The sequence below is a fragment of the Tauraco erythrolophus genome, chromosome 7, assembly GCF_009769465.1.
Source record: "Tauraco erythrolophus isolate bTauEry1 chromosome 7, bTauEry1.pri, whole genome shotgun sequence".
Lineage (NCBI taxonomy): Eukaryota > Metazoa > Chordata > Aves > Musophagiformes > Musophagidae > Tauraco > Tauraco erythrolophus.
In genome coordinates, this window is record NC_141471.1 from 8,617,482 (window position 1) to 8,642,736 (window position 25,255).

Genomic DNA, 25,255 nt, shown 5'->3' on the forward strand with positions numbered 1-25,255 from the left:
TGTGTGCCAGGGGTGTTTTGTAAAATTCAGTTCTTTCAGTGGAGATTGGCCTTTGGCTGTGGAAGCCCTGTGCCGGCACTGCTCAGATGCGTTGTGCAAGCTGGAAGAGCTCCAAGGAGAGAGGGCTTCCTCAGTCCCTCTGGTAACACAAGAAAAATTCCTGTAATGAGGAAAATTGCAATGAGAGAAAAAAATTCATTTCTGAAAAGAAGTAGTAAGAAATTTACTTTTTATTCTTAATCTTTGTCCAGCGAAAGGACTGCACGCTGGGAAGATCTCCAGGAAGCAAATTTACGGGGACTTTTGTTGCCCAGACTTTGCTCTCAGCTTGCAGAAGAATGCTTGATGTGGGCAATGGAGGAGGAGGAGGAAGAGGATGGGGATGGAAAACGATGGGCTGGATGTGTTTCCTCTGCATCCTGCTCTCTACATATCAGTGCTTGCAGATCTGTGGTTTTGAGGTGCAGGGAAAATGCTGGAGGTTTAGTGCTTTAGATGCCTGGCTGGAGATGAGAGCAGAGCACAGCCAGGTGCCCCCTTCCTCACACCATGTCTGCTTCCAGAAAGGAGAACTCAAGGTGGCAAGCTGGAAACATGACCTTTGGGAACATTTCAGGGTGGGACTAGATGTGTATTCAGTGTAAGAGTGCATTGCAAATTGTTCGAGTATTCATTTATGAGATCATGATAGCAAGAGTTCCCGAAATTCTCTGAAACAAAACAAAAGTAAACATCCTCCTTTTTTCTTTCAGATCCATGATTATAAAGGAGACAGCAATTTTTTTTTTTTAAAAAGAAGCAGCATGCTAATAAAGGGATAGTAAGATTGCTATTGAATATTAGTCCTTAAGCTATGATGGGTGGCTTTGTTTATTAATGTTGCAATAACTGTTAAATTACTCATTCAGCTTTCTTCTCACTTGGTGTGCAGACTGTGGTTACAAATAATTGCACGTTAGTTAGCTTTTCACATATTCTGCATTTCACACTGTATTCTTGGACAAAATTCAAATTACGCTGTTTTCTGCAACACAAGGAATTGATTAGCAAAGCCTTGGGCAGTTGTCCTTGTTGCAAAGTCAAAGGGAAATTTCAGGAAATGTATTGGCAAAGGACGGTGTTTAAAGTTTAATTCTACAAATACTTTCAAAGAAGAAACTTCTTGAAACTACAGTATACTCATTTTATAGGTGTCAGAAATTTTTGCTTTGTTTTTTGCCATTTAAAAGTGTGATGTGCTGCCTTTTGTTTCTGAGCATAGGTGTTTTCATAATTTTTTTACTCAATACAGTTGTGCTGCATTTATGTATGTGTAATCTTAATATCTTAATATACATCCTATCAATTAATCATTTATCTGAATTCTAAGATGAATGGATTCAGCCTCTATTTTTAATACCAGATAGGAATAAACATCAAAATGGAAGAACATAGTGTGTCACTCAAATGAAGTGAAATATTTTTAAGAAAAATGCTGCAAAGTCATTTCCTGCCAGTAATAGCTTCCTTCCAAGGTTTTTTCTCTTTATTTGCACAGAAGCATCTCTGCTCAGCGTTGTGTCTGGATAACAGCACTGACACCCACATTGGAATAACAGAGCCCTGAACCAGCAGACACCTATTTTGCAAAGATATTGAGGCAACTAATGTTGTTTTCCTGTTGTATCACTTCATCATCTTAGAAGATGATGAATTAAAGCGTGTTCCTTAAAATATATTTATTCCAGGAAGCCTGGCAGGCAGTTGTGAGGATTGGCATGGGTACATCATGGCTAGTCGGGCTGTCAGGTTTCATTCTAAACGCTTTTTTTGCAGTGTTTATATTTACAGAAGTTTAATCTTTCAGGCAGCAATATTCTGGGTAAGCCTTGTGCTAATAGGGAGCTTTTCTAACCTTGAACGCAGAAGATTTGTTCTTTTTCTGGAAAGGTCATAGAGAATGTGCCAGGCTTCTTAGTCTTTAAAAGGCTCTTGCAATTTTTCTGTTGTTTGTTTTTGTTTCTTTACACTGGAACAAGGTCCAACCTGAGGCTGAAAGCACAGGGTAAAGTTTTGGGAAAGCATTGGGGAATAGATACACTCATAGAGAAACTTCAATTTCAAATCATCCTTCCTCAAAATATGTATGTGAGGCTCTGGCTATAGGCTTCAGCAACCCCAAAACACATAGGCAAATCGGGGTTTAGCTGCAGCATCTCAGCAGAAAGGGTGCAGAATGTTAAAGCTGTCTCTTGTGCTCTCACATCAAAGCCAGTCTTGCCCAACGCATGGATCCACCAGCATCGCTGGATGAGCTTCATGCTCCCTGGATGCCTCCTGGGGAGACACAGGGGTCTCTGGTGTTTGGGCTGGAATCATGATCTCCAAAAGGGATTTCCTAAATAGCCAAGTGACAAACCACCTCTTAAATTCAGTAGTGTTTCTGCCACTGGGAGGGTGATGAGGTAAGAGTAACAACGAGTAACTAAATCCCATGGGCTTGTGTAGCTTTCTGTGGTCATCAGACCTAACCAGTGGAGTTGTGTAATGGTGATAAAAGAAACAGAGGAAAGTAAATGAGAAGAAAAGTGATTTTCTTGAGTGACATGATGAGATATTAAACAGAGGATGTTTAATTACCTTTATTATGAATAGCTGTCGTCATAATGCAATAGAGGAAATAAAGTGGCCAAGATTCTTCTTAAAGCTATTTGTTCTTCATTTCCAATTTACCAGTCCATTACTGTGTTTGAGCTAGTTAAGAGCAATTACACACAGGAAATCCCAGCTGATTAATACGGACCAAACTGCTAAGTCTTCTGAACAACAATTAGGGCTTAGGGACTTTTATGGCTGATACAACAGCCGCTATTACCTATTTTGCAGTTAAAGGAATGCATTTTTATAATGCTGAAAACTGCAAAGAATTAATCATCATTGTAATTAGAGCAGGCCCAACTATTTTTTTTTTTCCGAGCAGTTTGTGTGGTGAGTTTAGTATTTCTTTTCACTCTGCCTATTGCCATAGATCTCATGGGAGTGATGGGACCAGAGACCTCAGAAAGACCCAGTCCAAACCCTGGACTTTGAGTTTAAAGCATGAATGAAGTAAGAAAGCATTATTTCTAGAAAGCAGTGTGTTATTGTTGTTGTTGTTACTATTTTTTACTATTTGTCCAAGTGTGGTTGTTATATGGAATGAACAGGTTTTGTGCTTATGGTTCCAATTACAACCTCATACTGCTTTAATTAGTTGTGTAAAATTAAAATAATGTATCTCTTGATATTTCCAACATACTAATGGGTATAAATATTAATGAATTCTCACAACTTCCTTTTGAGTTAGATAAGAACTATTATTTTAATAAATGTGCCTCTGAAAATTAGACATTGTCATAACTATCGTCAATAATAATGCTAATATTGTATCTATGAGGTTTGGTACTTAATTGAAATGGATTTACCAGTACTAGGAATAAGTTTGCATAAACCTGTTTTCTTTCTATGGCAATAAATATGTTTCAAATTTACTTTTTTCATTCCTCCTCCCCATTGTTGTTTTCAGGAACAATTAAAATGTGTAGTGATTGCACTATATAAAGTGAGCACTATTAGAACATTTGTACCATAAAATAATGCTACCTGGTTTAGTGATTTGTTTAATTTTTGGTGTTTGTTGTAAACCAGTAGAATTTTTGAGTGGAGCATTTTGAGGAAAAAAGCTCCTGTTTATAGTTTTCATATTCTTTTTTTCATATGAATGCAGTTTTGAATCTTCATTGCTCATAAACCAGAAGGACTCTTTCTGTGTTGTAAATCTGCACAATATAAGGGCAGTGTTGACTATCATCAAAGGATAGTGGCTAAAACTATTTTCCCGACATTTTCAGGTCTAAAGCACTGTAACTTTGTTTACTTATGAGAATTAGTTACCTGTTATTAGCTTGAATTAACTGTGGTTTCACTTCCTACATAAAAAGAAGAAAATAATCGGTCCTAATAACGTAAAGGTTATATTAGTTAAAATGTTTTTCTTTTATTCCATCTGTATGTGTGTGTATCTTCAAGTAAAATATCTTCTCTTTTCCTGATTCACTGGAGGACTGTAGGTGTTCAGTGCTTCTGTAATGAGCAGAAGTCAAATTATTAATCAGTTAATGAATTAGACCAGACATTCATCAGATCTTAGGATTTGCTAAATCTTGGATCTTTTTCATGAAAACAACGTCTTCAGTTGCTTCTCATAGAATGCATATTACTACCACCATTCGGCTAATATTTCATATTTCAGTGAAACACTCACAACTTCTCAAAATTGCACCATTTTATGAGGGTGCCCATATGAGGTTTTAGCGAGGTGGTTCTGGGGCACAAGGGTTGAAAATGGAGGGCCTTCTTTTTTCTCCTTCTTCTTATGTTCTGTTTTGAGTAATATTATTTCAACAGCCAGGATCAGTAGGGTAAATATCCTTGTTTAATAATGTGCTTTTTATCCTGTTTGTAGTGATAAGGAGAACAGAAGTGCTCCAGCTACATTTACATAACAAAAGCTGAAGCTTGTGCGTCCAGAAGTATTGTATTAACAAGAAAGTACTGAGAACATAGAGGAGGTTAATTTTCAGGGTGATAGTTTACTTTGGATTTGAAGCTGAAGCAGCAGCTATTATTTGAAAAAATTTAGAAGCAATAATTTGTTTTAAAAGGAGAGTGTTGTGGTTGTTTTGTTGTTTTGTTTTTTTTTTTTTAATTTTGAATCTGGTCTACTTAAAATACCCTTTGTGAAAGACTGCCTATCTTTTCTAATCTCAAAACCACCATGAATAAATTCCCTAATCTGCCATTTTCAATACAGGCTGAACAGCAACAAGATAAACAAAAGAGGATTTTGAAAGGCGTCAGAGAAGGTTGATTCAAAAACGTTTCTACACTCCCATTTGCTTTTCTGTCAGACCTGGAGGAGTACAGCTCACCCAGGACACCAGCACTTCGTGGTCACCTTGCATTAAATAAACTAAAGCTGCTAATAAAGAAAGTCTGAGCAACTGGGAGATGAATCTCAGTTGAGGCAGAAGTAGCAGTATCTCTGTCAGACGTACCGACGCACCAAGTTTTTCTGTCGCGTCTTGGTATCGGTAATTGGTTCAGCCTAATTAATATTTGATATCTGCAGTGGCACAGAGAGAGAGGGAAATTTGCCACACAACTCTAGAGGGATTGACAGGTTTTCAAAACTCTATTACAACATAGTGCAAACACTGTCATCTCAGGTGTCCTTGGCTGTGCCTTTGACAGCAGAGCCTTTTCGATCACAATTTTTTTTTTCATTAATTAATTAAAATTAAATTAAAAATTCTTGCTATGAGAGGGTGGATACCCATCTCAATTGAGTAAATATGTTATCAGGTCATAGGAATATTTGTTCTTCCTGCACAGCAGTCGTGGCTCTGTCCAGTTTCTGTCACGTTGTGTGTTTAGAATAAAAATTTTTGGATGCTGGCACAGGACAGCGGAGCAATAATTGATGACAAGCTTAATCCTAGACCTCTCTTTTGAAGAAGAAACTACAGAAACTAATTTCATGTGGGTAACTTTCAGGACCAATTTTCGACTAACACGGGAAGAAAAGAGGTCAAACGTATTTTTTATTATATTTGTTTTGGAGGAGCCTCATGGTTCATTTCAAATCCCTACAAAGCTCCAGCAGAAAACGTGTTTCTTTGTGTAGCCTTACTCTTTGCTCTTAGCAGCAATCCTTCTGCTTTGGCACAGCCCAGTTTAATTACAGAAAGATTTCCAGCTTAAACAAGAAGGTAGAGTGGGGTTAAGCACTCAAATACGTGAACTGCAGGGACATTTTGGTAGTTAAGTTCCTTGGGCCATGGGACAAGGGGTTCTCAGTCAAAATTAAGTGTCTGTCATCGTAACTCTGGGTAGAAGCAGCAACAAAAAAAGTGGAGTGGACTGACATATCCCAGATCTGCATACTTTTTCTTTATTTTCCACTCTTCTTAAAGGGGAAATGATAGACACCGAATCTCAGCAAAGAGGAATGGGTGGGTGGGACCTTCCTGTGGTGATTGTGCTTGGAAAAAAGCATTTGCACCCCTTAAATGTAAGGAATGGGTGCTCACCCCAGCATCACGACCTCAGCAAGTACTCTAAGAGTAGGATCATCTCAATGTTGAAGGAACTGGTGAAGACCCTGCGTTTATTGTGGGTAGCCACCATGATTACTGGTGGCCTGCAGCTCTTTCTTAGGACAAGCAATAAAACAACATTGGGATCTCAGTTTTTTAACCCTATTGCTCCCCATTATCAGGGGATGTTTTCAGCAGGAAATTAGTGCTTATGAAATCATGATCTAAATACATTCTTAAAACATGATGTGACGTATTTGCTTGAGCTGAGAGGTAAAGCTCTGCCCAGCAGGTCTTCCTGCTGTCCTCCCTCTATAGCAATGGTTTCAGTAAAACTGCACCAAATCTCAGTTTCTTACTGAGTGTCCTTTCCAGGGAGTGTTGTTTGGTGTGATTATTGCAACAAAACACTATCTGTGTGAAATGGAGCGCATTAAAAACTGAGTATGCTGACTTCAGCTGCTGTGCCACCTTTGAGCTTTAACTATTTTCTATTAAAAACAAAGGATTAAACTCTTGCTGTTCTTCTAATAATGTAGATAAATGGAGTTAGGACTAAATCTTAAGCCTCCTGATTTGAGTTGGGAGACTTCAAAACAAATTGCACAGACATGACTGAGTGCAAAATAATATTTCAGACTAAGCTGGACAGCCTTGCTCAAGTAGCAGAGGCCGACAAACTGTGTCCTACATTTATTCTCAGATACAGATATACATCAGTAAACTGAAAAGCAAAACCACAGTTCCAGAGAAGACTAGAGTGATATCAAAAGTCAGAAATATTTAGCCTGTCATGCAACAATATGTAGGTTTATTATGTATCGGTATCAGTGTCGTGGTTTAACCCCAGCTGGTAACTAACCTGACCCAGCCCCTCACTCACTTCCCCTTGGTGGGATGGGGGAGAATTGGAAGGGCAAAAGTAAGAAAACTCGTGGGTTGAGATAAAGACAGTTTAATAGGTAAATCAATAGCCATGCACACAAGCAAAGCAAAACAAGGAATTAATTCCCTGCTTCCCATGGGCAGGCAAATGTTCAGCCATCTCCAGGAAAGCAGGGCTCCCTCATGCATAACAGTGACTTGGGAAGACAAACACCATCACTCTGAACATCTGCACTGTCCTCCTTCCCCCAGCTTTATATGCTGAACATGACATCATATGGTGTGGAATATCCCTTTGGTCAGTTGGGGCCCCAGCTGTCCCAGCTGTGTCCCCTCCCAACCTCTTGTGCCCCCCCCCCAGCCTACGCTGGTGGGTCGATGTGAGAGGCAGAAAAGGCCTTGACTCTGTGTAAGCACTGCCCAGCAGTAACGAAAACATCCCTGTGTTATCACCACTGTTTCCAGCATAAATCCAAAACACAGCCCCATGTCAGCTACTATGGAGAAAATTAACTCTATCCCTGCCAAAACCAGCACAATCAGCTATCTGCAGTCTCCCTCTGTGAATATTTTCTTTAGCAAATGTAATTTTCATCAAACAGGGAAGGGAAAATAAAAAGACTCAAGGCAAAACACTATGATACAAAAATAACCAAATTTTCTTTGCTTGGATAATATTAGATTTTTCATTCTGCTTCCTTTTCTGAGTGTATAGATGATCTAACTCAAACAGACAGACTGGTAGAGATTAATTTTCTAACAAAGTTCAGAAAACATCTTAAAAATAAACCTGCAATTTATTTTTGAATAAAACATGGGTAAGGTAATTGTACAAGGTCTCCTAGATAGTCAAAATCAGACAGAAAGCAGTAAAATCATTGCAGTTTTCTCTCTTTTGCACTTCCATGGGAATCCATCTTACTGACGCACAGGGGAACCTTCTGTGCTTTAAGAGGAATGAAATAAATGCAGCTATATAAAAATTATTTAAAAAAAAAAAGTAGAACTTAACAAAGAACTAGGTTCTTTGCAACATACAGAAGCTTCAAAATTATGTTAGAGGTGAGTTTCTGATTTTAGTGTAATTTTGCTTCGTAAGTTTTTAGGATCAATAAAAATCTCATTTTGTGCTGCGTTGTGATAAGTACAGAGAGTTGTTTTAAAATGTTAAGGAAAGAAATACGTTAAGAATAAGATCCAAAATGGGAAAACAACAGTGATTTAAAAGGTATTAGAAGGCAAAATCAGAAAGAATTTAATTCTGGTGTCTATGAAGAAACATGGGAAGCAGTCCCAGCCTGCAGGAGTTTTTAATCTAATTCTTCTGATTTCCAGTCTATTTTATTTATTTATTTATTTTTAATCTCTGAAATAGGAAAAAAAAATATATTGAGTGCCCTCTTCTGGAAAACCAGATCTTATGATGTAAAGCACCCCGATGAAATTCCTGTACTCAGAAATGCAAACCTGATGCAAATGTTCTCTTCAGCTGAGTTACATGGCTCAATCCAAGGAGCGTGCAGCTCTGTGCTTACCCCCAACAAGTGCCTTTTTTCTCTTTAACTGCCTGCAGAACTCTGTTTTTATCAGGGTTACGTTAAAACCAGTAATTTGCATTCCTCCTTGGGCAGCTAATGACCCAGATTTGAAAACGGAATCTTCTATTCTCTTTTCTTTTATTCTATGCTCAAAAAAAAAGCTCTTCCTGGAAAAGAGAAATGAATTATAGGGCTTTAGTCAGGTCTTTAAAAGCATGAGTCCTCTGTTTTTTAAGTGGAAGAGTACCTGCACAGCGATGCTGTTGATGGAGGGACTGTGAAGGAATGTGTGGCAGGCAAGGAATAGGGGATGCTCTGTGTTTCTTCCTGTCCTGTTTGCTCTCATCTCACTTTCTGAAGAGATGCCCATCATCACCACAGTCCATTTTCCCCTTGCAATGTGTCCACAGCACCTCGAGCATGACAGACAAAGAGCCCCACTTTCATATGTGATTTCAGTTTATTTTTCCTAAAGTCAGAAAATAGAAATATTGCCTCCAGTGAATTAGATCCATGTGTACATTGAGATACAGCTCAGAATCTTCTAATCTCATATGGAACTGGAGAACGAATCTTTCACTGAACAGAAAGAGCATTTTTGGACCAAGGTCCCTGGCATATCTGAATACCGTCATTGTCCTTTCACTTCTACTTCAGTGTTCTTAAACTTCTGCTCTCTAATGCTTTTTGAAGGTCTCATCTTTCTTGTCTTGGATTCCTTTCTTGGAGTCTTCTAAGAGTGCTCCAAGCCTATGACCATCATAAAAGGATTTCAATGACAGTGCTATCTTCTTTGTATTATTCACCCTCTCAACTGCTACGGGAGAAAAAGCAATTTTGGTATGCTAAGAGTAAATTTTAATAGAAAGAATACATGCTGCGGTTCTGTAGTTGCTAATTTCTGCTGCTAAAGTGAAATATTTAGAAGTGAATAAATTAATTACGTATGCTAAGCATTCAGCCCATTTTTCATGGCTTGGTTCTCAGGTAATTGCTACAAAGCTGCACCACTTAGACTGAAAACTTTACAAAAAAGAGGGGTTTAGAATCTCTCCGTATGCAGTCTGCCCAGTTCAAGCAATGTTTCCTTTAAAGAAGGCATTATCTAATGTTTTGTTAAAAGTATTGATTATTAAGCATTGATTTCTCATGTCACCCTTCAGCCCTCAGACTTGTAACTCTAAAGTCAACACAAGTGAGCATCAGGCACGTGAATGTAGATGTGAACAAAGTAAACTCCCCATCTGCATCACCTACTCTGGATTGCCTTTATAATCAGCGTACTCTGAGGTGTAAATTTCAGGCTAAAATAGACACCAAAGACTGCTCAAAGGAGTCATACTCCAACCAGGCTTTTGGCACTGTTGTCTGGGAAGAGGGTGTTGCTACATGAGGTTGTAGGTGTAAAAAGCGTAAATGCTTGTAAGGAATGACTGGAGAGGTCGATGGCAGGGACATCCCTCAAGGCAGACAGCTGCAAAGAGAGTGGCTCCAAGCTGCAAACTGCAAGAGCCTGGGAAAAAATAAATAAGCTGACTGACTCTAGTCTTCTTTCTGAATTGGCTTTGGGCTACTGTCCAAGACAAGACAGTGAACTGGATGGACTTTGGGTCTGACCCAATACAGATGTTATTATGACCACAGATACCAAAAGAGAATCACAGTTGTAAGTTTTGTGTGTGTTTGTATGGATTGGAAAGTTTTCTTTTCCCTGGGGTTGGGATAATTTTTATCTTCTTCTAAAACTTTAATTTGATCCTAGGCTACTTTTGTACTCTTATCCTTATTATGTAATAATGCAAAGTTGTTAGTTTATCTTTTACTTCTTTTCCTTAGATATATTGTTTGATATTTTAGAATCATAACATTAACTTTGTAGTAGATAATTTCTCATTTCCAACTTTCTGAGCAGGACTATGAGACATACAAGTACAGTGCTTGGAAAATTTCCATCCAGCCTTACACTATGCCCACTGCAGAGTGGGAGGGGAAACTGGGAGTTTATATCACGTGATGTGAATACTGACAAAAGTTTAAAAACAAGATCAACAACAAAACGAGTTCATCATTCGTAACCTTCACTTGTAATTCTTAATAACGTGATTGCAGATGCTTCCCAATAACCTGAGCAACAACAAGCGCATGGAGGCTGGTGCAAAAATCCTACCAAGTGTTTCGTAGCTGTCATTTTTTTTTATTGGTAAAAAAATGGAGCAGTCGTCCTTTAAGCCAGTGACTGCAAGTGCTTGCTGGTGCTGCTGGTGCCAGCGGAGTGCTGTGAGGGACAGGTGGCTCGGGAGCAAAAGGAGGCTTTTGTAATTGCTTGGCAGGGCAGAGCTGCATCCGAGTGCAGCAGCAGTTGGCAGATTGGATTAACGCTCTCCTAGGGGTGAGAGCTGGCACACGAGCTGTATGTTAATACCTGTAGCCTAAGTTGGTTCTGGAGCTGTGTTTGTAACAAAAAGAGCATCCACTTTGCCTCCACCATGTAGCAAAGTCATAAATCCTAAAGCCAGTCTTGAAATTCCCTTTCAGCAGCATCAGCAGTATAAGGCTCTCAAAAGTGTAATTTGGAAACAAATCTTTTAATAAAGAATTATTATCACGAAACAACTGAGATGATAGATAATCAGCTTGTGGAACATGAAGTAACAGCATTACTTACAACACTGCAGTCCATCTATTACTGTAGTGGATGCTGCCATCACACTGTATTTGTGGTTATTTTGCAAACTAGAGAAGACATTATTTGCCAAGGAGTAACTCCTTGGCTTTACTGGTTCAGAGACCTTTGGTCTGGTGGCTGGAAAATCAGCTTCTAAACTCAGCACTCCCCCTGTATGTTTGTGGGAGAGATTTACATATTAACCGTTCGCGTTGCCTGCAGCGCATGACCCTGTTACAGTCGGCTTGAGCTTGAGTTTCAAATGCTTCTAAAATGCAAGTCCCCGTGGCATGAATGTGCTGTCCTTTCCCGATGTCATCGTGATGTGAGATTGTTGTTGCTCCAAGGAAGCCTCGCCAGTGTGGGTGACAGGGCATTCACAGCACTGCATGACGGGAGAGCTGTTCTGGTTGTCCTCTAACCACCAAGGACAAACTTATAGAGGAAGGCTCCTTCAGGCTCGTATTGCGATGATTCAATTTTCAGTCTTAGAGATTAAATTGTTAAAAGATTTGAAAAACAGAGCCATGCAAAGACTCTTCCTAATGAGTCACTGCCTCTTGTGTTCTTCCGCTCTCCATCCCTTGTACCTAGCATTTTATTCCCTTCTTCCAAATCAGTTGCTAAAATTTCTTCCTGGTTTCGCAGATATCAAATTGCTGATCCTTGATTTCCTACGACATTAGGTAGCAGTGGAGCAGCTCCTTATTCCCACCGATGTGACTGATATGAGGGGATGACCTAATGAGTCTCTCTGAGGCATTGACTGCTTAGCATCGGCTGTGTCATTTTGCCCAGGCACAGTTATGCTGCCGGGTCAGGATCCTCCCTTCTCCTTTCCAAGAAAAATGTTTTCCTCCCATAATTCAACTGTAATACATGCATTCCCCAGGTATATATCTTGCTCCTTTTGCCTAAACGTTAAGTTAGTTCCTCTGGAATACAGAGACAACTATAACAAAGGCCACCAGTTGCCACATGCTCTGTACGTCGATTGATTCAGAGACCCCTCCTTCCTATTGCCTTTCCTACTCAAACCTATTTTCCCCATCTCTGCCATTTCCTGAGCTCCCCAGACTGTCCCAGAGTGGCAAAGCACTCTCAGTGTCACACATGTGGCTGATCAGCTGAATATGGTGCAGTGGGTAAGAGCATCCCAAATCGGGTGTTTGATAACAGCTGTGGGTTATTTGGCTGCCAGCTGAACCAATGCACAGGAAATGCTTGTTGATAGCATTTCATTATGCTTTTCCTAATTTATTAGGAGCACAAAGGGAAATGGGCATTGTTGCTCGGAGGCTGTAGAAACAGGTTGGCACACAACATGAGACCGTATTAGAGGTACATTACTTGGGAAGTGATAAAGCATAAAGGGATAATTCAATGTAGAGACAAAAAAGAATTTGCTGTCTCAGAAGAAAACAAAATAGGTCCGTATCACAATGAATTTGAAAGGTGAGAATGTTGAAAAGACCTCAAATTGTATGGCTTTATTGATTTGTTTGGTTCTTGCAAGCAATCAAGCTTCACTGAGCATAGGGTACAAAATACCAGTATGGATTTTGGTGTAGGGTTTTTTTTTTATTATTACAGTGACACAAAAGGAATAGATAGCATGTGTTTTTTTCAGAGAATCTAATTCCAGGCTGGTTACTATGGAGTGCCTATTAGCAATAAAATGGTGGTAATACTTTGCTAAAATAGTTGGGCTGGGGAGAATACTGCTGATCAGTCTGTCTCCACTGATAGAAAAAAATGAAAAAAACCTGTTACCGAACTGGCCACAAACCATGCCTCAGCCAGAGATAACCCTTTGTGCTCTAAATCACAAATATATGGGAGAATGAAAGATCAGAAATTGAACAAAACATTACCAAGAAGTTGGTGGTCGTTACTAGAGTGGGTTTTTCATCCCTTTGGAGGGCCAGTTAAACATGTAATGGTAAAAGAAGGATTTCATCTCAACAGAACAGAATAGTTCAAGTTATTCTTCAGTTTTCAGGTTGTACAGCCCCAACAAAACCAATGGTATCATAAAGAATTTTGATCAAGGCAAATGATGTTGACTCATTAATGAAAATTCAGTCTCTGCTGTTGACTTTCATCAAAAATACAGAAAATTCTGCAAACATGTACAGTGACCTGCTTTAATTCTCTACAGAATGCCATAAAGAAGCATGGCAGTGCAGTATTTTCAGTTAGACCATTATCCTTTTCTCTACTGGAAGATGTGTACAAATAGCATGGTTACCCTGTCGAGATAACACAATATTTGCTTATTGGTGACTAATAGAAGAATCAATGTGTCAGTGTGATAGTGACTCGGGTCCTTTACTGTGCACGGTGTCTGCATATAGTAGAAGGAAACACAACCTCTGGCTGACGTTTGCTTGTGATTTAATTCTGAACTTGTTTTTCCCTCCCATTCTTGCCGTCGTTATGTAACAGGGTACCGAATACGTGAGCTGTTTGCCAATGCTGAGCAGCAGCCTTCCTGAATTCTGCTTTATTCTCTTTTCCCTCTTAATTTGCCAACTTCAGAGCCTGGTTCAATGTCACCGATATTAAAGGCCAAATGACGAATCATCTTTTACCTGCATATTTTGCATCACAGCGTGAGTTACCATTTAAGGATGCCAGGACCATTTTGAAAGGTGGAGTATGTAATTATGTCAAATGTTCAGGATTATTCAATCGATTTGACATTCATATGTGCATTTGGGGACTTGTCTGCTCATAGCACAAGTAGGAAAATGGGCTATATAATCTACTTCCAGCAAATGTCTTTTCAGAGACTCTTCGTGGGAAACCCTTTTAATGGATCTGGCAGTTCCTTTTCCGACGGCCACTTGTGCTGTATTTTTACTGTTTTACTACAGAGTATTAAAGGGAATACATTATAAAGACAATTTGAGTCTGTTAAGAATCCTGAGGGGATCTATTATTTGGAGATATACTTTATTGTTACAGAATAAAAAGTGATTCCTTTTACCCAGATAACTACTGGGTGCTTTATGATTAATTACATTGAAATATATTCTTGCGATCTTCAGACTTTAGCCAACCGTTGCACAGTTTCGTTTCTGATGATTATTTAGGGTGTTCTTTTCTATTTGGGTGTACTGGGATGACTTTTTGGATGAAATGTGTGATTCCTGAAAAAGAAGACAGACATTAAATACTAGAAATTTTGTATTAAGCCTTGCAAATTATAACACAGCTTGCATTTCTACTTTGCCCTGTAGCTGTTCCCTTTCAAACTCTAAGTTTTATGGGATTTTTTTTGGTGAGTTTTCTAGATAATTCTTTAATGTAAATAACACTACTGCATGAAGGACCAGGTGGCTCTATGGAGTCATTTAGAAAATGGATGCAAAGGATGTTTTATTCCTGTATTCATCAACTAAGTGATAATCATGAGAACATGGCAGCCAGTACACCTGGGTTTAATCTCAGATTCGCAAACTGTTTAATGTGCGCAGTGGTAAGACCCTAAATTAGCTGTTTTGATAGAACAGCCTGTTGGAAGATGAGAGGATTGGGCTGTTTGGGGGAGTCTTCTTCTAAGGGCTTTTCCCTCTCTTCTTTGCTTGTAAACCTTCTCGAAGGAGAGTCTGCGTGTGCCTTTTGTTTGTATTGATTCAGCACCTTGTCATACAGACATGAAAGAAAACCTTTCGATAAATGCTGGTTGCTGCTGGTGCTGGCGTGGTATCAGCCCACAAAGCGTGACAGAAGTGGCACAGGAGATGGAAGTGTAAACTGAACTCATCCTTTTTTTCTGATGCTAGTGATAAATCCTCAGCAGGTAGTGTAATCTTTCATACCTGCCAAAATATGCTGAAAACACATTTCACAATCTTCTAAAAATTCCCTGATTTCCATGTAAAAGCTTTTCCTAATCCTTTGTGAGTTGCACGGGGAAAAATTGAAAATAATGGTGACAATTTCAAACTTTTAACAAGAAGTTAATGAAGGCAAAGGCTCTGTGAGTCCAGCTTGTGTCCGTGTGACAAACCAGGTGGGATGTAGTGAGGTAACCAGGATCCTGCCTGTCTTTTTGGACTTATGTCAAGTATTTGTGCGGTTGCTTTGGGGCAAATACAAGAGCTATGGATTATAATTTAAAATGTATGAAGAGTCACAGTGAAAAAAATGAGTCCAAATCTATTCTATTCTTAAATAATATGCATTTTTTATTTAAGTAAGCACTGCTGGACTAGGACCTGTATCCTTGGAGATGAAGCAAGTGCTTTCAAGGAGATGTTACTCTGCCATTCACATCATACTTTGCTCTGCAGTGATGTGGCACAGAAATTGCTACTTCCATTTTGTTTCTGTAGTTTGTAGGAACCACAATATACTCATTATTTTGGAATTTGGGGGCGGGAGAGGAAGGCAGATGCTCATCTCTGCTACTATATGTGCTGCAGTGTTTGCATTTCCGCTGTCATCTGGTCAGGTCCAGGTTTCTTTTGTTGATTACATAAAGTTAGGTCAGTGGCTTCACAACAAAGTGTTGTCATGTATAATTAGTCTTGTATTTTTCTGAATTTTAGAGAGATAATTGCCTTTCCAAGACTTAAGTGGAAACAGATAGATCTGTCTCTTAGACCCTTTCTGATTTCAGTGTAAACACGCACATGTTGCCAAGCATAACGCAGATTGAAAGTAAGCAAGATCTGTGCTGTGACCTGGGATGAGAAGCCCAGCAGGAGAACGTTTCTGGCACAGTGGCTTTAGTATAATGCCTTTTACAGCACTGATTGGTCACAGCTGCCACGGGAGCTTTTGTGACCCGATTTTGGTAATACCTAGAACCCTTCAGAGCAGTCTCAAACCTGTTCTAACTTATATTGGTGGAATGACTTGGCACACAGAGTCTACAGAGCAAAACAGTTGCCAAAAACTCTGCTGCCTTCAAATATGCCTCTCTACTGAGAGGAGCTATGTGCTTCTGGAATCCAGCCAAAAATCAGGGCTAAGAGCATCTAATCAATGCAATGGCTTTTACCACACCCCTTGGCTAAAGAAGGAGAACACAGAGTTAATATAGCTATTTTTATTGGCTCAGCCTCAGAAACAGAGAGATTAAATGAAATGAATACTAACTTTTAAACACCGTCCAGTCTCTGAGGTTTGGCTTTGGATTTCAGAAGAATGCTCATCTCTTTCCTGCACTTTTCCCTGGTGCGGGGTTTTCCTACTGGTAAGTGAACAACTTAATTCGGTTTGACCCCTGCAGAAATTTTAGTTGAGATATTAAGCAGACATAGTCATCCTCTCGAAAAGTTAAAATAACTTCATTTGCTTTGCATATCTAAAAGAAAAACAGCCATTTCACTTCTCATAAAGACATTAAGTGATGTTTCTCTTGGATTCCTGTCTGCTTAGGAGGGTTGCTCACAGTGTGTTTTCCAAGCAGGTTTGAAACAGTAGGGATGAGAAAGGCTTTTGAGCTGTGTGTGCTTTTGTCCATAAGAACTATAATAATAATAAATATCTGATCCTGAAATCTTTGCGCATACAAGTAGTTATTGTTTACATGAGCAAAGCTACTGATTTTAAGGATTTATTTGATAAAGAGTTGCTCCTGTCAATGAATTCTGCCAGCTGCAAGCCCTTGAAGACTATATGCTACATGCACAGCTGATGTGAGATATTTTAGAGTCTGGACAAGGACCCAAGAGGATGACAAATGATGTTCAGAAAATGAAGGAGTTCTTTGAGAGTCCCACCGCTTTTGTTTTCCCCACTCCTAAACACTCTCAGCAAAGAAACTATTTTACCTCAGTCTCTATTAATGGCTCTAAGACATCTCCAAACTCTCCAGCATGGCTGTGGGGACTCTGTACCACAAGCAGGGACATCAGCAGATGTCCTGCTCAAACCATCCCTGGCTGTTTGTTTTCCCTCCAGACTGCTACATTTCTGTTTTCCCCTGAAGGCATCTGTTCATACTCATTTTGGAGTCTGGCTTCTACCTCTGCCTCTGATGGCTGACAACACAGCATGGCTTGTTACCTTGAACACCAGTCTTGCCTCACATCTATGTCATTTTCTACATCCTACTGCCAGGATATTTAAGGACAGAAGTTGCTCAGTATTTAATGGCAAAGTATTGTTAGGTTTTTCAGCTCTGTAGACAAATCTAGTCTTCCAATGCATTATCTTTAAGGAATTTTAGCAGATTTAGAACTTTACTTAAGCTGGAATAAAATCCAAGGCCACATGGATCAGCCAAGTCTACAACATCAGCTTTCTAAGATTCAAGAGCTCTTTGATATGATTGGATGTAGGTGAGATAATGGTAATTTATTTGACATCATCTGAAGCAGGTGGATCTAAAAAGAACACGTGTCCTAAAATAAACACCAGCTTTCAGTGAATTCGTTTGTGTTCCTAGACCTTCCCTGATATCAATACACCAGACACACACTTTGCTAGAGGTGTCTTTATGTATCTGAAGGCCTAAAAGGAGATGCGATTTGGGGATGTAACCTGATGACGACCTTGTAATGAACGGAGTGAATTGCTCAGGAGAAGAAGGGAATCACATCAATCTTGCATCAGTCTCTGCATTTCATAGGTAGAAATCCAGTTCTTTCACCTCTATACTCTGGTGGTAGCTTTTTTTTAGGGAGGTTCATGCAGTAGTGTAAGGATTTAGTGTCTGGATTCAAATCATAACAGTGAAGTTTGGTTTTAATATCTACAGGATGATGTGCCTTGTGTTCACCTGCCTCTCTACTGAGCCCACAACAGATGTAAGCGTGTTATAGACGCCAGTATGTAGGCTTGCCCTCGAGAGTGATGGGTAGTCATGCTTACTTGTCTGTGATGCTAGCGATGTGCTTAGGATGGCCACTGCTGAGGCTGGCAGCACTATCCAGGACATTTCGTGGTTTCTTGGCATAAGTGAAAAAAAAAAAAATAGTTGTGCAATAACAGAGGTACCTAGGAAAAATAATTTTGATCAGACAAACTTGATTGACAAAGCAAGTATTCAAGAAGTTCCTCCTTTGTTCTCTGAGACAGGGTGCTTTGTGAGAGCTGCTGGAGAGCAAGTGGCTTGAAGATTTAAGTAGAAGTTAAATGAAATTCGTATTAGAAGACTTATTTATTTATTTATTCAGTAGCTTGGAGTAACAGGACAGAATTGTGAAAGTGAGGGCCTGTATAAATGTGTCTAAAGTAATTCACATTTAGACCTTTCACACCAGTGCCCTCACTCTTGTGTTGCTCAGCACTGCTCACCTTGGGCAACCGCAGATCAGTGTTACGGGTTGTGTTGTCACTAGCAGACAATCACCAACTCTTAAATCGCTGACTTTGACTCTGGTGTTATTATTTACTATTTAGAAAATAAGTAACAAACTCTCCCTTCTGAGATGACCTGCCATGCAAGCTGACAAGCTCCTCCCCAAGGCCCAAATAGTGCAAAGTCATATGAAAATACATCTTAGCAGGTCAAACAAACCTGAGGTCAGCTTTACATCTTAAGTCAATGTGGTTTTATTTGCTGACTGACAGGGGTCTTACAACCTGCTCTGAGATGACCCAGCATCACTCCCTGTTTTATTTATGTGGGAATAAAGAAAAAAAAATGCTTTATACCCTTTTTATGTCTAGTTATAATGACAGAATGTCTCAGCTGACCAAGGTATCCTCATTAATGATTGTTCTATATTTAGCCCTTGCAGAGACCATGTGCCCCCAGTTTAATCAAAGACCTGGTAGTCATGGTAACAACACAGAGCATCTGGATGTATACGATTTGCCAAACACTGTAATAAAGTGCAAGATGAAAAGAACACACAACAGCGCTAGGTGAATTAATGTATTGTTCTTTTTTAGTACAGATTTTGAAGTGTTTGCAACAGCTCCCTAGCCATAACTGCTAGATTGTTTTTGCAGAAGAGCCCTATTAACACAGGTGACAAATACTAATCTCTTTTTTGTTTTGTTTCTTAATTTCGTTTTACAGGTGTATCAGCATTCATATACGGCATATTATGTCCTCAGCAAAATACCTCATGGGTAAGCAATCTTTCCATGTCTTCATTTTAAAACTCAGCCATTAAGAATTCTGCAAAAGAATGTGTATCGTGACAAATGGTTTCCTGTGACAGCCCTTTGCAGTGGTCTGGCATTCAGCTGCAGCATCCACTGAGCTATGTGTTGTACAAAAGATGACATAGTCTGGAAAAAGAAGTACTCAGCTTCTCCGGAGAGTCAGACTACATGAATTTCATATTCCGGTTTTCAAGTTTTTGGCTAGAATATAGATGTGTTGGCGTCTGGCTGAGAGACATGGTTGGCCACTCACCAGAGCACTGTCAGAGGATCTATCCAGGGGTGTTTAGTCCCTTAAATTTGATCAGCATTGAGGTATCGCCTTTCGGTTTTGGGTCTCTTGGCAGATTCGCTTGATACAAATGCTCTCTCTAGCATCCCATCTGAAGGCAGATAGACCAGACGTCTGTTCCCAGAGTCCTGATGCTGCTGAGATATATGCACTCACAATTACACTGAAGGTACAAGCCTTCAGGTTTATAGTTCAACTTTTCAGAGCGTGTGAGGCAAGTGCAGACAAGCCAGAATGCCACATAGGCTTTACACAGCATTTCTAAACTTAATGAGAGCACATTGCTTTACCTAAAGCACCTAGCATGAAAGGTTATCATTACAAGTAATGAACTTCCATCACACAATGCCTGTTCATTTAGTTCCCCCTGTCCACTGCAAGTCCTGAGGTAGGCTCAGTGTTTAACATAGGCATCAATTAGTTTGAGAGGATATTTCTTTAGCTTTGACTAGTTGCAGTTTTTTAAATCCCCCTTTATCAGCTTTGTCTTTGTGTTGCTGCAGGTCACCTGTGGCTCTGACTCCACCACCCTGAAGCTCAACTCGCCTGTCTTGTTTCTCTAGAGTTTAGCCCATCATTTCTACCACTTTTCCCTGAAAAGATACCTTTTTTATTATGTACTTTAAGGACTGGCCCAACTGGTCAGGAATGGGACACCACCATACCAATAAGGCACACGTAGGCATATGATGCAACTGGTCAGGAATGGGACACCACCATACCAATAAGGCACACGTAGGCATATGATGATACATACATAGCACCAATGGAAATGCCAAAGTTACACAGCAAAATTCCTCAAACTGTTGTCAGTAAATACAAAGCTAAAAGCCAGGAAGCTGATGCCAGGTTGTTTGCTTTAAGTATCCTATTGGTGACAGCTGTGCGGGAATGGTAAAAAGAGACAATATAGTTGTGCTCTGCCATTTCTGTAGAACGTGGCACGTGCCTCTGGTTAGAAAACATATAAATTCAGTATTTGCTATGCTTCTTCACTAAGTTGTCCTTTCTTTACATTATGGCTAAACAGGTAGTAGATGTTTTGGATCCTTACGATAGCTGGCAAAACCTGCAAAGTTTAAAAAAATCTGCCTAGTTTGTACACAGGGTGATCATAGGATCATCAGATAACTGAGGCTGGAAATTCTCTTCCAAGGTCCAACCTCCTGCTCAAAGCAAGTTACTCAGAGCTTTATCCAGCTGTGTTTTGAAAATCTGCAGGAGTGGGGCCTGCACAGCCTCGCTGGGCAACCTGTCCTGCTGCCTGACCGTCCTCACGGAGAGAAAGCTTCTCCTTATACCCAGTCTGAACCTCCCCTCTCGATTTATTCCACTCTCTCTCATCCATACCACCGTATTAAATGGATTACTGTGTCTCTGACTTAGGAAAACCCCGGGGCAGATCCTAAAGTCCTGTTTTCCACAGAAAACAGCAAAAAAACCCCAAACAACAACAAAAAGCTGAAATAACTTTCTTTGGCTTCTACCTAGCAACAGGTGAACAATACTAGGCACAAAAGATCTGTATTAGAGAAATACCTGTTTTAAAATCTATGAGCCCTGGAGCTTGTGAAGCCTGCTTCCCTACAACTCGTATCTTGTGATTGACTCACCACAAAAAAACATGAGCTTGAGGTTAAGTTGTTTCCACATATGATTGAAACGTGAGAACTAGGAGATTTCTCACCATCATCTGTGTCAAAGCACTGGTGTCCCAGTATGACATGCTCCAGACTTCTTCAGTCTCTTTCCTTCCCTACCTTGATTTGGTCTTTGTTTGTTTTTTGTTTGTTGTTCCCCTCCCCCCGCCCTCCCACCCCACCCCCCGGACTTACTGGATTTGTTTAATTTTTGAAAACTGCATCTTTCTGGCAATATATCTGAAATTAGTTTGTGAACTGAAAGAGTATTGAGCAACAGGAAGACCATAGCATGAGCAGATAAGCTTTGTATCTGCAATAAACCTGCTTAAGAGAAAAAGCATTTGACTGACAGCACAGTTCTATTCTAGACAAAACAAAGGTGGGAAAAATAGAAGTATCATGCATAGTATGTATCAGGTATCAGAAACGCTAAAAATTAACAATAGAGCAGTCCAGGAAGTTTGCTGCTACTGCATGATCTGTCTTCATCCCTGACAACCAGCTTCAACTATATTGCACACTGAGCTGTATTTCACCTTGCTCAGCGTTTGGTTGGGCAGCGGTGCAGGCAGTTGGAGGGTTGGATGTGTCAGAGAAGTATCCAGTATAAGGGGAAGATCTGGAAAGTGAGATGGTGCCAGAAGGCACACAGGTGTGTCAGGCGTTGGTGTCCCCACAGCATGATATGGTCATGAATCAGGCGACCACTGACAGGAGAAGGGTTGTCAGGATTGCTGCATTTCGTGTTGGTACAGGTATGGTTTACAAAGTGGATTAGGCTGTAGGTATGTATGGAGGCCTTGCAAACCATATTGTACAGTTACAATTGCGTTGATCTCTCAGGTGATCATAGCACATGCGAGTGGTGGAAAGGGTGGCACTTACCATTTCTCTGGAACATGGGCGTTTATTGTTCCTTTGGGGTTTTGCTTATATTTTAGAGTGGTGCATGGAGAGGACAGGTGTAGCAAGTGAACATGATGTAACTGGAGATGAAATACATCAACTGCAAGCAGAGCCTCTGTTAGATGAAGGGGTAAAAATCTCTTCATGAAATAGTTCATATTTAACAGGAATATTGCTCGGATGGATGTGTGCAGATGAAGATTGTTGAGGGCAGGACCAAACACACTGACACAGCACAAGGTTCAGTTCAGTTTGATGTTCCAGGTCCTTTGGTGACGGCAAAATTTGCAACCCACAGGTAGCATCCTTGCCCTCCACCTGACGATAACACGAGTGACAAAAGCCTTTGGCACTGAGCAACAACATCTTTGCCATGTCTACAAACTGTTTTCATGCCTTAATCCTCTTCTGCAAGTAGGCACCAGCCTTACGCCCTGTTGGCGTGTGCCAGTGGCACCTGGGCATACCCCCAAACCAGCAGCCAAGGCAGTGACTGCCGGTGAACAAACTCACTCATCTCCTCAATATCCCTTCCGCTCATTAGACACTGACTCCTGGAAACAGACTATGACAGTGTGTCTTTCTCTGTGCTCTCTATCCCTTTTCTCATTCTCAGCTATGATCTGCCTCATGAGGAAGACCAAACTTGTATCCACTCGTGCCCTTGCTACACCCCTGCTGAGGCTAACTAATAAGGAAGCCAATTAATCTGATCCGTGGCATCGCTTTTTCAATAATGTGACATTAATCTGCCATCATAAATTGTTTTTTAAAGAGAAATTTCTAATTATTTTTGTCATGTTCTGCAGACTTTCCAGATTCAGGCTATGTCTGATGTCAAAAGGGGCTCGTACCAGTGTTTTCCAGATTTTGTTCTGAGCTCTCCATAATTTTGACAAGCAATTTGGGCACGTCCTTAGCACATACATTCACAAACGGTATTTTATACAGGGTGTAGGATTGCAACATTTTTCCATGAGAACTCTTGTGGAAGTAAACTCCCCACATAAGGAGTAGCAGCACAATTTGGCTCTCTGTAGGACAATTAGTATGTGCCAATGACAGACTCAAAGGATCTTATTAAAAAATTAAAATAAGCTGAGGTGGAAGATTTAATTTCTCCTTTTTAATTATTTGAGCCTTCTCACAGCCTCTTGGTAAACTTGGGGTAGAAACCCCTGCTGTTCTTGCCACATTTGCCTTCTGTTTTCAATGGCCCGTAGTTTTCAGTTTCCACAGGGGGTGCCAGCTAAGATCCGCAGTTCTCACTTTCCTGGGCTGGGGTGTGTAGGGAGGTTATGTTCGGTTCAGCTTTCTTGCATGTCACTCATTTTTTCTCCTGTTCTTCACCCAAAAATGAGACGCTGGATCCGGGTGCCATCTAGTGGAACAAGCCCCCGCTCTTGCTGCTCACAGCAGTGATGTTCCATGGTATGAACATCAGCGCACTGTCCCATCTGCTCTCCTCTGAACGGTGCTGCCTTTCAGATATATCTGCCGATAACTGCTTGCAGCTGTCTGCATTATAAATATTTTTGCAAAGCTCGTCTCATAAGCCCACGGTTGCGCTTACCGTGTTGTAATTGCCAACTAGTTGTAATTTACAGGTACTGCAATAACATCTGCAGGTCTGGATGTGGAACAGGGAGCTCTCGTGCAAGGTGCTGGGAAAAAGTGGAACATGAATGCCATATACACTTATTTCCTAGTATTATTTTTCCTAACTGGAAAATAAAAATTTAGCAATACAATGTAGGCAACAACCTACTTATGAAATCCAGCCACCAAAAACTGTTTTATTCTTTTGTGGGTTTTAATAATGTTGCTCTTACTGAGTCCGAGATGGATGATCTTAGTCATTCACATCCTTCACTGAAGTAAGACAAAACGCTTAGTTTGTTCAGTGTTTTCATGGTCAAGCCATGACTGACCAGAGTGTTCCCCTAACCCTGTTGCAGGGTTTCCCTCCCCAGTGTTAAGGTCATTTCAAACCAGTGCATGCTGCTGGACCGCTGGTTTGATCTGACACTACGGGTTCTAAGCAAGAGCTAACTTTGGGTTGATATCCAAGGGTGTACCTCTGTCTCTAATTTTTTGATGTGGCCAGCAGAAATATTACACTTTTTTACAGTCCTGTCTTGTGTTTGCATTCTGTAAAATAAAGCCTAGCATAAAACATACATTTCCTCAGTCCTCCTAGTGCTCATCCAGTTTTGCATGAACCGTTTCCCTCTGAGCACAGCTAAGTGGCCGGGATTAGCGCTGACACCCTCTTCTGAGCTCTCAGCACGCTGTGGGCACATCCAGCTGGGGCATGTCAATGGGAGCTTCCAAATATGCTTATAGGGATCAGTGAGAAAATCGGCAGTCATTCCCGCTCCTCATTCATTTTGTGTAGAGGCAGGAGGGAATTGTACACAGTTACTCCTAAGCAGAATCCATATTTTCTTCTAAATTTAGATGGTGTAGTCAGAGGAATACGGTAAGTAGATCAGAGGAGCAACTGCAGAGATGAGTTCAGTTCTTCCTATTTGTAAAATTCTGCACTTCCTATTTTGTAAAATCTCCCCCCAACTGAACTCCCAGTAACTTCAAGAGAAGTCCCACGAGTGAAGTGAGTGCAAAATATACACTGGAGATCCACAGAAGTGATAACAGGAGGAGGAACTGAGCCCGTGCTTCCCTGTGAATAAGTTTTCAAAGTGATGTCTGTAGATCTCTGCAGAGCTCTCACTAATGTTCCCGTCTCCTTCTTTTATACAGGCTATTGGCAGGAAAGAGGTTAAAGTCGATGGAAGGAAACTTAATCAGACTTTACATATACCCTATTGTATAATATTTTGAAAGGCAACAAGGTTTTCCTGGAGCATGCTCCCATTTTCATGTTCACAGTGAAAGAAAAATGGTTTTTGTTACTTAAATTTGTGGTTAAAAAAACTTCAGGGAACTGGCTCTGCTGCAGAAATCTGTCTATTTGACCAAGACTTTCTATTTTATTTTGTTCTGGCCTATTATGCCCCTTCTCTGTAGAGTTAAAGAAACTTCCCATGAATCAGTTTCCCTATCTGCAAAGCAAGGAAAGAAATGTTGCTTACTGACAGAAGTGGTGTGTGATAATTATTGTAAAAAGTGCT

General features: G+C 40.3%; 1 protein-coding gene across 1 annotated transcript in view; it reads left to right on the forward strand.

The window, feature by feature from the left end:
* DPP6 (dipeptidyl peptidase like 6) overlaps nucleotides 1-25,255 on the forward strand; it is a 430,344-nt gene that overhangs the window by 280,809 nt on the left and 124,280 nt on the right. Inside the window, exon 6 of the mRNA XM_086614246.1 lies at nucleotides 19,192-19,244. Within this exon, the coding sequence (XP_086470372.1) occupies nucleotides 19,192-19,244 (53 nt within the window). The remainder of the gene's footprint in view (nucleotides 1-19,191; nucleotides 19,245-25,255) is intronic.